Raw genomic sequence first — 15,009 nt, 5'->3', positions numbered from 1 at the left:
GTATTCCTCTTTTTCCTCTATAGTCTTCTTTGCTTGGCTGGTTATATTGTATCATTTGAGAGGTTTCCCCTGTTCTCTGTTCCAAAGTGTATTGCTAATTTACTATTCTTCACGTCACTTTGTATTCCTTTAGCACACTACTCAAAGCTCTATACCCTTATTCATGTTATCCAGATCACATAGATTCTGTCATATGATTGTTACTCTAATATTATTGTAAATAATAGCTGTTCCATACAATTGTAAATACTTCACAACACCCCTCCCGGATCGTAGCCCACTTCACAGCTTCCTGAACTCTATTACTGTAGTGGGTAACTCTACTCTCTCACACAGGACACCTATTTACTATCCTTTACTCTCACCTTACCTCAGAGTCTGACCTCCCACAACCTCACTGCTTTCTAGATCCAACTCAAAAGCCTTCCCTCTTCAACAAGAGTCTTATCTCCTTTCCATCCTTTCTTAAAAGTGGCTAGTTGGGTTGAAGATCGTGGTTAACACGATACAAAGCCAAAGGATCTCCTGTCTCTTCCTTACCGGCTCCTACTGTAAATATCATAGAATACTCTCCTGCTGTCATAAACCATTTTGCCTTCCTCACCAAGTAACCACAAAAGAAGAGTAGGAGGAAGCGGTGAACACTAGGATACTTGCTGGAAGAGGAAACCCAACAACAAAGGAACCACCAACAGATAACAACAGAAGAAGGTGAAGGAGGGAGTGGAAACCACACAAACCTCAATCAGGGACCTATCTGGAAATACAAGTAATAGTGGAAAAACTACCAAGTACCAACAACTCAACAAGATCAAAACCTTGAATACATGGAAAAACTAGCTTCAACACAACCTGCCCTGACCAGCACAACAAATTACAAGATGTGGTGGACAGAGGGACCATCAGCTAACCAGCTGGTGGGAGTGACCCACAAAAGAACGACCTAAAAACAAAACCCAAAGACAAACACAGAGCCAACGTAAATGACAGCCCAACACCAGTGAGCTTGAGAGGTCAAGGAGACTACACCACTGAATCTCACAGGTATTACACCACAGAAGTTCACACCATCAATCCAGGAAGCCAGAACAAATCACTTTAAGAAGCTGAAGCTAGCAAGAAGAGTCTCACAAACAATGTGAAGACAAAGGAACAATCCCCAAATGAAAGGAAAGGAGCAAATCTCAGAAAGAATGTTAGATAAAATAGAGGCAAGTCAACTATCAGATATTGATTCAAAGCACTGGTTATCAGGAAGTTTAATGAGCTCACAATGAGCTACCAGAAACTACAGGGGAGCTACAGTGAACTCACTGCAAAGTATATCAACATGAAAAAGGAAATAGAAACTATCAGCAAGGGCCAAGAGGAAATGAAGAATACAGTTTCTGAACTGAAGAACACAGTGGAAAAAACCAAAAGCAGGATGGATGAAGTAGAAGATAGGATCAGTGGGGTGGAGGTCAAAGTAGAAAAAAACACCCAGAACAAGCATGAAAAGGAAAAGAGGCTCAGAAAGAATGAAGAGGATTAAGAGAAATGCAAGACAATATGAAACATAATGATATCCGAATAATAGGGACACCAGTAGAAGAAGAGCAAGGGATAGAAAACCTATTTGAAAAAGTAATGAAAAACTTCCCTAATTTAATGAGAGAAAAAGTCATACAAATCCAGTAAAGACAGGGGGTCTCAGTCAAGGTGAACCCAAAGAGGCCCACTTCAAGACACATCATCATTATAATGGCAATATTCCAAGGCAAAGAGAGAATCCTAAAGGCAGTAAGGGAGAAACTGGAAATAACATAGAAGGGAGCCCCAGTATGGTTAGCTGCTGACTTCTCAATGGATACACTCCAAGCAAGAAGAGAATGGCAAGAAATGTTCCAAGTAATGAGAACCAGAAGCCTGTGACCAAGGCTACTTTACCCAGCAATGCTCTCAATTAAGATAGAAGGCCAAATAAAGAGCTTCCAAGACAAAAGAAGTCTAAAAGAATATGCCTCCACCAAACCAGCTCTGCAAGAGATGCTAAAGGGACTACTCTAAGGAAAGGAAGAAAAAGAGAGACAAGGAGGAATAGAGGTACAAAAATGGCAATGAATAAGAATCTATCAATAACAACCTTAAACATAAATAGATTAAATGCTCCGATCAAAAGACATACAATAGCTGAATGGATAAGAAAGCATGACCCACACATATGCTGCCTAAAAAAACACCCACCTCAGGACAAAATACTTAAACACACTAAAAGTGAGGGGCTGGAAACAAATTTTCAAAGCAAATGGACAGTAAAAAAAAAGCCAGGGTAGCAATACTCATATCAGACAAAATGGACTTCAAAACAAGGGCCATAAAGAGAGACCCAGAAGGTTAGTTCATAATACTCAAGGGAAGAATCCACAAAGAAGACATAAACATTGTAAATATATGTATGTACCCAAGGTAGGAGCACCCAAATACATAAAGAAAATGTTAGATGGCTTGGAGAAAGATATTGACAACAACACAATTATAGAAGGGGATTTTAACACCCCACTTTCAATAATGGACAGATCTTCCAAACAAAATATTGTGGCATTGAACAAAGCCCTAGATGAAATGGACTTCACTTACATATATAGAGATGTTCATCCCAAAGAAACAAAATACACATTCTTTTCAAATGCACATGGAACATTTTCAAAGATAGACCATATGATAGGACCCAAAACAAGCCTCAACAAATTCCAGAAAATTGAAATCATGCCAAGCATTTTCTCTGACCACAAGGGACTGAAACTGGAAACCAACCCCAAGGGAAAAAACCCGTAACACTCAAAATCATGGATACTGAATATGATGTTATTAAACAATGGATGGCTCAAGAATGAAGTTAGGGAAGAAATCAAAACGTTTCTGGAAACAAATGAAAATGAACTGATAACATCCCCAAACTTATGGGACACAGCGAAGGCAGTCCTGAGAGGGAAGTTCATAGCAATACAGGCCTACCTAGAAAAGATAGAAATATTTCAAACAAACAACCTAACCTTATGTGTACAAGAATTTGAGGAACAACAACAAGACAGTCCAGAGCAAGTACAAGGAAGGAAATAACCAAGATCAGAGCAAAATTAAATGACATAGAGACTAAAAGCACAATTCTAAGGATCAATAAATCTAGGAGCTAATTTCTGAAAAGAGAAACAAAACTGACAAGCATTTAAGCAGGCTCATCAAGAAAAAAAGCGAGAGGACCCAAATAAACACAATCAGAAATGAAAGAGAGATTACAATTGATATCACAGAAATAGAAAGGATTGTAAGAAATTATTATGAAGAACTGTATGCCAAGAAATTTGAAAACCTAGGTGAAACAGACAAATTTCTAGAAAAATATAATCTTCCAAAACTCAGTGAAGAAGCAGCTGAAAGCTTGATCTGGCCAATAACAGCAGATGAAATTGAAGCAGTAATAAAAAAACTCCCATCACACAAAATCCCTGGACCAGATGGTTTCACAGGAGAATTCTACAAAGCATTTAAGGAAGAGCTAACCCCCATTCTTCACAGACTATTCCAAAAAATCCAAAATGATAAAAGACTCCCAAACTCTTTTTATGAAACCAGCATCATCCTAATTCCAATATCAGAAAGAGACCCAACAAAGAAAGAAAACTTCAAGCCAATATTGCTGATGAACATAGATGCTAAAATTCTCAACAAAATAATTGGCAAACTATATCCAACAATACATTAAAAAAATCATACACCATGACCAAGTGGAATTCACCCCAGAGATGCAAGGATGGTTCAATATTCGCAAATCAGTAAATGTAATACATCACATAAACAAAAACAAAGACAAAAACTACATGATTATATCAATAGATGCAGAAAAAGCTTTTGATAAGGAACAGAACCCATTTATGATAAAAACACTCAGCAAAGTGGGAACAGAGAGAGCATTCCTCAACCTAATGAAGTCCATATACATGAGATCTAGACCAACATCATACTCAATGGGAAAAACTAAAAGCTTTTCACTAAAGATCAGGAACAAGGTAAGGATACCCACTTTCACAAGTCCTATTCAACATAGTATTGGAAATCTTGGCTACAGCAGACAAGACATAGAAATGAGAGGCATACAAATTGGAAAGAAGGAAGCGAATATGTCATTATCTGCAGGTGTACATGATAGTGTACATAAAAAATCCTATAGACTCCACCTAAACACTGTTCAACCTAATAAATGAATTTGGCAGAATAGCGGGTTACAAAGTCAATATCCACAAATCAAAAGCATTTTGTATAACAGCAATGAAACAGCAGAAGCAGAAATCTAGAAAAAAATTATCATTCAATATAGCAAAAAGAAATAGAAAATACCTGGGAATAAACCTAACCAAGGAGGTAAAAGATCTGTATGCAAAAAACTACACAATATTGAAGAAATAAATCAAGGAAGACACAAACAAATGGAAATATATCCCGTGTTCATAGATTGGAAGAGTTAACATCATCAAAATGTCCATACTACTGAAAGGAATTTACAGATTTAATTCAATACCTATTAAAGTACCAGTGGCATATTTCACAGATATAGAACAAACACTTCAAAAATTTATGTGGAACCACAAACGACCCCGAATAGCAGCTGCACTTTTGAGAAAGAAGAACAAAGTAGGAGGGATCACAATACCTGATACAAAACTGTATTGCAAGGCCACTGTAATCAAAACAGCCTGGTACTGGCATAAAAACAGGCACATAGACCAATGGAACAGAACAGAGAGCCCAGAAATAAACCCAACTCTACAGTCAATTAATATTCGACAAAGGGGGCAACAACATAAAATGGAGTAAAGATAGCCTCTTCAATAAATGGTGTTATGAGAACTGGACAGCTACATGCAAAAAAAAAAAAAAAAAGAAAGAAACTTTTGCATCAACTTATACCATACATCAAAATAAATTCCGGGTGGATATAAGACTTAAATATAAGCCATGACACTATTAAAGTTCTAGAGGAGAACATTGGCAAGAAAATCTCAGATATTTCACACAGCAACATTTTTACTGATATGTCCCCTAGAGCAAGGGACATAAAGGAAAAAATTAAGAAATGGGATCTCATCAAAATAAAAAGCTTCTGCAGGGGTAAAGAAAACAATATTAAAGTAAAAAGAGATCCAACTGTATGGGAAAACATATTTGCTGATGATATCTCAGACAAGGGTTTAATCTCCAAAATATACAAAGAACTTACATGACTCCACTCTAAGAAGACAAGCAACCCAATTAAAAAGTGGGCAAAGGACTTGAACAGATGCTTCTCCAAGGAGGACATACAGAGGATCCAGAGACACATGAAAAGATGCTCAATACCACTAGCTATCACGAGAGATGCAAATGAAAACCACAGTGAGATACCACTTTACACCAGTCAGAATGGCCATCCTAAACAAAGCAACAAAGAAGTGTTGGAGAGGTTGTGGAGAAAAGGGGACCCTAGTTCTCTGTTGGTGGGATTGCAGACTGGTACAACCTCTATGGAAAACAGTATGGTATTTTGTAAGAGAACTAAAAATAGATCTGCCTTTTGACCCAGTAATTCCACTGCTGGGATTATATCCTAAGAACCCTCAAACACCAATCGAAAAGAACTTACACACTCCAATGTTCATGGCAGCAGAATTTACAGTAGCCAAGAATTGGAAGCAACCTATGTGCCCATGAGGAAATGAATGGATCCAAAAACCCTGGTACATTTACACAATGGAATTCTATGTAGCAGAAAGAAAGGAGCAGCTCCTACCCTTTGCAACTGTATGGATGGTACTGGAAAGCATTATGCTGAGTGAAATAAGCCAGGCAGTAAAAGATAAATACCATATGATTTCACCCTTAACAGGAATCTAAACAACAAAACAAACAAGCAAGCAAAATGTAACCAAAGACCCTGAAATAGAGAACAGGCTGACAGGGACCAGGTGGAAGTGGGGAGGGAATTTCAGGGATAAAGGGGGTGGTTTACAGGAACAAGTATAAAGGACACATGGAGAAAAACTAAGGGTGGTGGAAATGGCAGGGAGGTTGGGAGCACTGGGGTGGTAGGCTGGGATGGGAGTAAAAGAAAACTGTACTTGAACAACAATTACAATATATAAATTAAAAAAATAAAAGGAAAGGCAGGGAATATGAGCATAGGGAGTACACAAGTTGGGCTGGCTTGAAAGAAGGCTTTAGGTATGCAGAAGTTAAATATTATATCAGTTATTATAACAGCTATTTATGCAGTATCTCTGAACTTTATAAGCCTTACCAACTATTTGACATAGATACCATAACCGTTATCAACTTAAATTTATAGATAAAGAAACTGAGCCACAGGAAGTCTGAGTAATTTGTTTGCCCTTACACTTTCGTAAGAACTGAATTTACATCCAGGTCTATTTGATACCAAAGCCCATCTTTTAAAATCCTTTCTCCTTTGATATTTTGAGCCCAGCTTGTATGCTTCATTTCTCTTCTATAACCAACCAAAACCAAACATATGACCATGATTATTATTTCTTTCCCCATGTTCAGGTGTTTCCTCCACCCCCCCACCATTTCCTCTCACACAGTACTTACCAGATCAATGCTGTGTAACATCATTTATCAATATTAAGTGTGCCCTAGATGTAGGCATTATGTTGACCGAGGAAACATGGTGAGCAGGGTAGGCATGTCTCTACTTTTCAGTGCTTTAGGGAAATCAAATACATAAAGCATAAATAACTATGTGATAGTTCACACAGATTTTTAAATAATTTATGGGACCTGTTGTCTTTCAGTTTGCCTGTCTCAAAACCTGTTTTTTCCTTTAAGGATTTAAACTGGTATTTCGGCCAGTAGGGAGACTCAGAAGTGCTGGGCATATGCTGTTGGTCAGTCTCAGCGAGATTATAAAGGAGCTGCACACAAATGTGAGATCAAAGTTACTATCAGCCATAGTATGACTCTCATTGCACTCCTATTTGATGCTCTGATCAAGTGTGATGAAGTAGAGCTCCTTTTTCTGTAAGTCCCTGTCTTATGCCAACTGGCTGTCATTACTAAAGCAGTGGTAATTCCTAAAATACCTAGGTCATGTGGGAAGATAGCCAGCTTATACTCACTGCTTTACCACACCCCTGCCATTATCACAGTTCCTCTTCTCATACACCCTGTTCCTCATGGCCTAAGCCCTGCCTTCTCCCCAGGAAGACTTTACTGAAACTCTAAACTAGATGTTCCCTGCATTCCATGAATCTCCTACATGTATTCCAGGCCAACATTTCTTATGTTACATTTGTGTTGTTGTTATATCAATATATGCATATGTGTATCTTCCTCTTTTTTTTAAGACAGCTCATTGGAAGCTAAGGACTTTTAGTTCATTCTCCCTATAGTGCTTAGCACACATTTGGCAAACAGTAATAATTGGTCAAATTGAGCAGAGTAGATGGAGTGGCCCCCATAGGAAGAAATCTATCATACTATCTTTTGGCAGCCAAACTTGCATAAATGCTCTCTGCGCTGTAGCTTGAGTGGAGTTCTAAGCTAGCTGAGAGCCTTCTGCTGCTGCCCTATCTCCTCTGTGACACCCATCACTCCAGCCTCTGCACTAGGGTAGTATGCTGATGACCAGGGTTCTCAGTTCCTGTAAATCAAGGGTTCCTTCTTACTTTGTAAGAGTCAACACAATTAGGATTCCAGTCCTGCCTCTGCTACTGGTTAGCTATGGCAGCTACTTCTTCCCAGGGCTTTCTCAGTTCACTTGTAAAGGAAGCAGTGATACCTACCTTCCATTTGATCATCACAAGACCATGAAGTATGTGAAGGAGGTTGAAGTCATACAGCACTTTGCAACCCAAAGGTGTTAGTATATTGCATTTGAGCTGGTTTGGTAGGTATAGTTTTGGGTCAAGTACTTGGGGCTGGCAGTGATTATAGAGATTATTCCTCTTGAGATAAAGAATCAATTATTTTTAGTTTAGATATAAAGTAATTTAAAGACTCCCACATCATACAAGCCATTAGCAGTAATATCAGCACTCAACGACAGCTCCTTTGACTTCAAACCTGAGGCTGTTTTTCACTACATCATGGAAAATGCCCTGAAAATGGAGGGAGGAAATTAATTTCTTCGTCTCTAGAAGCTTATCATTAGGACCTTGTTGGGAAGAGGGAAGAAATGATGCTCATTTATTCTAAGCCAATGTTCTGCCTACATTTAAGGGTTATTTCTGTTATTTTCAAATAGGCGAGAGCTCAAATGCATTGACGAAGTCCAGCAGATTTCTTTGGAAGATGCTCTTTCTAGCCAAGAGGTTGACGTTGCTTATATCTGCAGTGAAAGTACCAGCCATGAGGACTATATCAGGTAGGTTACAATGCAGGCAGTTTTTGCCTTGCATAGTAGTACAGGACTATAAAAGTGACTGGCAAGCTGATGTCTCAGGGATCTTAATGCTATATCAAATGAAACTAAAACAGTGGATCCATGATATTTAAAATTGTCAAATGTTGAAAACTCTTGCTATTGGTTATAAAGGTATATGGAAATGAATGTAGTAAAGCTAATGTTTATTTAGTACACTATAATTTTAAGCATTAGGAACATTAAGAATTAAAGTATATTATTTTTGGTAAAAAATTTACAGTAATTTGAACAGTGTTTGCCTTTTTGTCATCATATAACTTAGGATGTAGAGCCAATGTCTTTTCTCTGCCGTGGTGAATTGTCATATTTTTTTCTAAGTTTGGATAAGCTTCCAAAATTTTATCCTTTACACTTTAAACATTGTAAAATATCTCTCAGAGTTCCTTTAATATGACATTTTTCATCCATGAAATAAGGAAGTAGTTAAGTGGTGGTATCAGAGAGAAGAGATGACATTGTTTATAAAGCAAGAGAAGCAATGTGTCCCCTGCCTTCCCTTTGGAGGAAAAGGCTAGAGCCCTTCAAGCATTTGGTGAATTTGAGCATGGAAGGAGGACCTGGTAGAAAACAAGGCAATGCCAGCTATCTCCCTGAATCTTAGATTTCCTTCTAGGTTCCTATGTTAAACTACATCTGCTATGCCCTAGGAGTAAGTTGCTCCTTCTTTACCATGTGAACTGTTGTGTGGACAGAAGCCCCTTTTTTTGGTTTTCCTTAACCTTATTTGGTGCCAGAGTGTGTTTTCTTTAAAAAAGTATTCATGTAATTCCCGTGCTTCTACTGTTGACCTTTGAACAATACAGATTTAAACAGCATAGGTCCACTGATGTGTGGAGTTTTTCAATAAATATATTGTAAATGTTTTGGAGATTTAATATAATTGAAAAAACTTGCAGACAAGCTGTATAGTCTATAAAGTATCAAAAAAACTTTAAAGGTATGTCATAAATGCATTATGAAGATAGTAGTCTATTTTATCATTCATTACCATAAAATACACAGAAATCTATTATGAAAAATAAAAAGTTATCCAAATTAGGCACACAAACACAACCATATATGGTACCATTAGCAGTTGAGAGAAATGTAAACAAATGTATCAATGCAATAATAAATCATAACTGTATAAAATTAACTATAGTACATACTATATTACTAGTACATACTATATTACTGTAATACTTTTGTAGTCACCTCCTGTTGCTTTTGCAGTGAGCTCAAGTATTATGAGTATCCACTAAAAATGCTGTGTGACACTAACCACCTGCAGCTGAGCTGTATGTGTTTTTCTAGTAAGTTGCATATCACAGTAAAAAGTGATTCTTTGCAGTTTTCATATACTTTTCATTGTGTGTAGTACGACACAGGTTTGCAAACCAAGTGTCACTAATTGGACCCACACCAAGTTTCACTAATGATGCTGGAAGTACTCCCAGAAAGCTGAGAAGAGTTAAGACATTATAACTGCAGTGGCAGTTGCCTGCCATTTCAAGATAAATTAGTCCAGCAAAAAGATCATTGTGGAAAAAGAAAAATTTGGGAAGCTGTTGCAGTATGTGCAAAAACCTTCACTTTCTGTGAAGTATATTTTTCCCTTGTATTGAAAGTGATGAAATAAAACCAGAGGCATGGATACATGGAACATACTGACGTATCTCAGAGGGATGGTGGTCGGGGAACTGGGAGAAATTAGCCAAAGAACGTACATGCATATATGCATAGTTCATGGACACAGACAGCAGTGTGGTGAAGGTTGGGTGAGGCAGGGGCTGAGTGGATGTAGGCAAATGGGGGAGAAAATGGGGAACATTATAGTAGTGTCAACAATAAAAAAGGTAAAAACAGTGCGGGATTGTTATAAGAAAGGCATGCCTATAGACTCTAATATGATTTGAAAAAAAGTTTGTTATTGTATGACAACTAAAAGGAAAAGGAATGTGAAGGATCTAAAGCTAGAGAATTTAATGCCAACAAAGGAAGGTTTGATAAATTTAGGAGGAGGTTGGCTTTAAAAATGTCAAGATAGCAGATAAGCAGCTTCTACCAAGAGGCGGCAGAGAAGTTTTTAGATGTCATTGGGTAGAAAAGATATCTACCTGAAAAGGTTTGTGATGCAGATGAAAATGCCATATTCTGGGAAAATACAATGTCACAAAAGGACATTTGTTAGTAAGGAAGAGAAGTGAGCATCAGGATTTAAGGGAAGAAGGGATAGGCTAACTCTGCCCATTTGTGAAAGTTCATCTGTTTATGATCAGGATTGCTTTTATCTATAAAGCCTGCTAATCCCTGAGTCTTGAAAGTAAAAGTCTTTTGGTTGTACAAGAAGGCATGGACAATAAGAATTATTTTCCTGTATTGGTTCTATTGACATGTTGTCTCTTGCCAACTCAAGAAGTACCTTGCCAATAAATGACTGCCTTTTAAAGTTCTTTTCATTTTGGACAATGCCTTTGGACACTTAATAACCCCATGAACTCAACATCAGAGGCACTAAATTGGTCTACTTGACCCCAAACATGACATCTCTAATTCAGTCTTTAGATCAAGGAGTCATAAAGATCTTTAGGCTCATTTTATATTGTACTCTATGGAAAGGATTGTCAATACTATGGAAGAGAACCCCAATAGCAAGAATATCATGAAAGTATTGAAAGATTACACCATTGAATATGTTATAGAAAAAAGCTGTGAAATTCATCAAGCCTAAAACAGTAAATTTTTGTTGGAGCAAACTGTGTGCATTTGTTATGCATAACTTCACAGAATTTACAACAGAGCCAATCAAGAAAACCATGAATCTTCCGCCAAGATGGAGGCATAGGTGGATGTGCCATGCCTTCTCACACAACCAAGTTTAGAGACAACTAAATATTAGCAACAGAAAATACAGCCAGAACACGAAAAATTGAACTTTTCGGAAGTCCATTAACAACAAATTCCTCAGCCTGACCGGTAAGGGGCGAAACCAGCGGCTGGTGAAGCGGGATTGCACAGGTCTCGGTCAGCCAGACTCAGGCGCAGAATCCAGGCGCAGGGTTGGACGTAGTGAGCGACCCAGCGAGCCACCAGGCCAGCGACCGAGGGGGAGACAGTGGGGGAGTGGTGCTGGGTGCTGCGTGTTGACTGTGGTCGCGCATTTGTGCGCGGGCGGACAGGCAAGGGAGTGAGCGGTTGCACCGGGCCAGCGAGTCCCCGCGGCAAGTGGCAGTGGAGGGCGCCGCCATTTCCCTGCTCTGACCCCACCTCCACGTACAGCGTCATAACCCAGCGACTCTGAGTGGCCCAGCCCAGGTAAACCACCTAAGACGCTAATCCTCACCCAGCTGTGAGAAACAGCAGAGGGGGTTGCCATTTCCCCGCTCTGACCACGCCCCCACATACAGCATCAAAACCCAGCGACCTGGGAGTCCAAGGCTCTGCTCCTCACACTTAAAGGGCCAGAACAGACCAAAAATGTTGCAAGAATATCTCAAAGCCTCAGAGCCCATAGATCTGTGATGAAGAAATAGCAAAACTCTCAGACGCACAGTTTAAAACACTGGTCATCAGGATCCTCACAGAACTGGTTGATTATACCGACAAATTAGACAAATATATGAAGGCGAAACTAATTGAAATGAATGGAATTGCACAGGACACCAATAGCAATGAAAAGGAAACTGGGACTCAAATCAATGGAGTGGACCAGAAGAAACCAAATAATGGCCAAACAGAAAAGAGTCAAGGAGCAAGAATTCAAAGAAATGAGGAGAGTCTTAGGAACCTCCAGGACATCTTTAAATGCTCCAACATCCGAATTATAGGGGTACCAGAAGGGGGAAAGGCACAGCCACCAGTGGAAAACTTATTTGAACAAATAATAAAGGAGAATTTCCCCAATCTGGCAAAGGAAATAGACTTCCAGGAAATCCAGGAAGCTCAGAGAGTCCCAAAGAAGTTGGACCCAAGAAGGAACACACCAAGGCATATCATAATTACATTAGCCAAAATTAAAATGAAGGAGAGAATCCTAGAAGCAGGAAGAGCTAAGGGGACAGTCACCTACAAAGGAGTCCCCATCAGACTGTCAGCGGATTTCTCAAAAGAGACCTTACAGGCAAGAAGGGGCTGGAAAGAGGTATTCCAAGTCATGAAATCCAAAAACCTACAACCAAGATTGCTCTATCCAGCAAAACTTTCATTTAGAATGGAAGGACAGATTAAGTGCTTCTCAGATAAGGTCAAGTTCAAGGAGTTCATCATCACCAAGCCCTTGTTATATGAAATGTTAAAGGGACTTATCTAAGAAAAAGAAGTTAAAGAAACATGAACAGTGAAAGGACAACAAACTCACAGTTATTAACAACCACACCTAAAACAAAAGCAGACTAAAAGGACAGCTAGATCAGGAGTGGAAACATAGAAATGAAGATCTCAAGGAGGGTTAGCAACAGGGGAGTGGGAGGAGGAGAAGGGGGGAGAAGGTACAGAAAATAAGTAGCATAGACAGTAGATAGAAAATAGATGGGGGGGCAAGAATAGCATGGGAAATATAGAATCTAAAGGAATTGAGACACATGGTCATAAACTAAAGGAGGGATAATGGTGGGGATGGGGGGTAGGGTGGAGGGGAATGAAAGGGGGAATAGAACAACTGTAACAGCATAATCAATTAAAAAATTTAAAATAAAAAAAAATAAAATTTCATGAGGCAAAAAAAAAAAAAGAAAACCATGAAAGAGATGTTGGATATGGTAAATAAAGTGGGTAGATGGGTGAAAACCTTTAAGATACGGATCTTGGAGAAATTCAAGAGCTAATAGACACCACAGTAGAGTAATTAACACAAGATGACTTGATGGAGAAGAGTGCGTCTGAACCAAAATGATGAGGAAGAAGACAAAAGAAGCACTGCCAGACAAAAGATTGATATTAGACAATCTTGCAAAAGGGTTATAATTTATAATTATTCAGGACTGCTTTTGACTTTTTTGATAGGTATCCTTGTGTGACATGGATACTGAAACTAAAACAGTGGAAGAACACTAGGATCATATAAAAACATTATTAGAAAAAGGAAAAAGCAAAATATCAGGTAGAAATAACAGTGCTTCTCCTGCCTCCCCTTCTACATCCTCTACCTCTTCCACCTCACCACCATTGAAACACAACCAACCCCTCCTCTTCCTCTTTCTCAGTGTACTTAATGTGAAGATGATAAGGATGAAGATTCTTATGATGATCCACTTCTACTTAATAGTGAATAACTATCATCATATTATGCAGTAAATAATCATATTTGTTTTATATGTGTGTCTTGTAAAAATCTAGTAACTATTTGGCAAGAACTGTATGAGATTTACTTTGTTTTTGCTATCATAATTATCACATAAGTATTCATTATGTAGAACTTTATTTGTATGCATATAGATAGACTTTTCTTACCTAAACATAAGGTGACCTCACTCATAATTGGAGAAACTGCCTATCAGCCTAGTATCACAGCTAAGTGATTAAACAATGTAAGAGTATTTCTAATACTGCCTTATGAATAAGACTAATGCAGTGTAGACATAGAAATTTTATAATAATTTATTCATTAGCATAGCTGAGGCTCTCATGAAGCAGCTGCACCAATTACATTAGTATACCATAAACCAATCATATTGCTGCTGCTTCATTGTCAATGCTTGAATCATTATGTTTGTAAATAAATATGAGTTTTGTTTTCTCATTATGCTTTCATTTTTGATGTCTGGTGTTTGTAATATGTATAATATCTATAATACTTTTATCATGTCTGACAATATTGATATAGGTAGTGACAGATTATGATTTATAAACAAACAACATAAACACAGTGTCAATAAATACAGTAAAATACATAAGGTATTTTCTCTTTCTTATGATGTTCTTAATATTTTTAATTAAATTTATTGGAGTGGCATTGATCAATAAGATCACATAGGTTTCAAGTATATGTTTCTATGATATGTGATCTGTATATTGCATTGTGTACCAGCCACACAGATTCAGATAATCTTTCATCATGTATTTGTCCTCCTTTACCCTTTACTAGCACCAGACACCCTTTCCTCTAGTAACCACCATACTGTTGTCTGTGCCTATGGGTTTCAATTTTATACCCATATATGAGTGAAATCTGGTTCTTATGGTTCATATGGTTCTTAGCTTTTTCTCACTGACTTATTCTGCTTAGCATGATATTCTCAAGGTTCAGCCATGTTGCCGCAAATGAAAGTATTTCATCCTTTCTTATGGATGAATAGTATTCTATAGTATATGTAGACCACATCTTCTTAATCCAGTCCTCTATTTAAGGACACTTTTGTTGTCTCCATATCTTCGCCACTGTGAATAATGCTATAGCGAACATAAGGGTTCATATGCCTTTTTGTAAAAGATTTTATTTATTTATTTTTAGACAGAGGGGAAGAGAGGGAGAAAAAGAGGGAGAGAAACATCAATGTGTGGTTGCCTCTTGCACACCCCCCTACTGGGGGCCTGGTGCACAACACAGGCATGTGCCCTGATCAGAAATTGAACTG

At 38.2% G+C, this 15,009-nt stretch overlaps 1 protein-coding gene across 1 annotated transcript in view; it reads left to right on the top strand.

Annotated features, from left to right (window-relative positions):
• The window catches only part of BLVRA (biliverdin reductase A), a 166,636-nt gene that overhangs the window by 60,336 nt on the left and 91,291 nt on the right, over positions 1 to 15,009 (top strand). Inside the window, exon 4 of the mRNA XM_053662944.1 lies at positions 8,279 to 8,398. Within this exon, the coding sequence (XP_053518919.1) occupies positions 8,279 to 8,398 (120 nt within the window). The remainder of the gene's footprint in view (positions 1 to 8,278; positions 8,399 to 15,009) is intronic.

The sequence above is a fragment of the Artibeus jamaicensis genome, unplaced genomic scaffold (assembly GCF_021234435.1).
Source record: "Artibeus jamaicensis isolate MK-2021 breed Jamaican fruit bat unplaced genomic scaffold, CSHL_Jam_final contig_311, whole genome shotgun sequence".
NCBI classification, from domain to species: domain Eukaryota; kingdom Metazoa; phylum Chordata; class Mammalia; order Chiroptera; family Phyllostomidae; genus Artibeus; species Artibeus jamaicensis.
The sequence above is the reverse complement of the archived record's forward strand: the minus strand, read 5'-3'. Positions and strand labels throughout refer to the sequence as shown.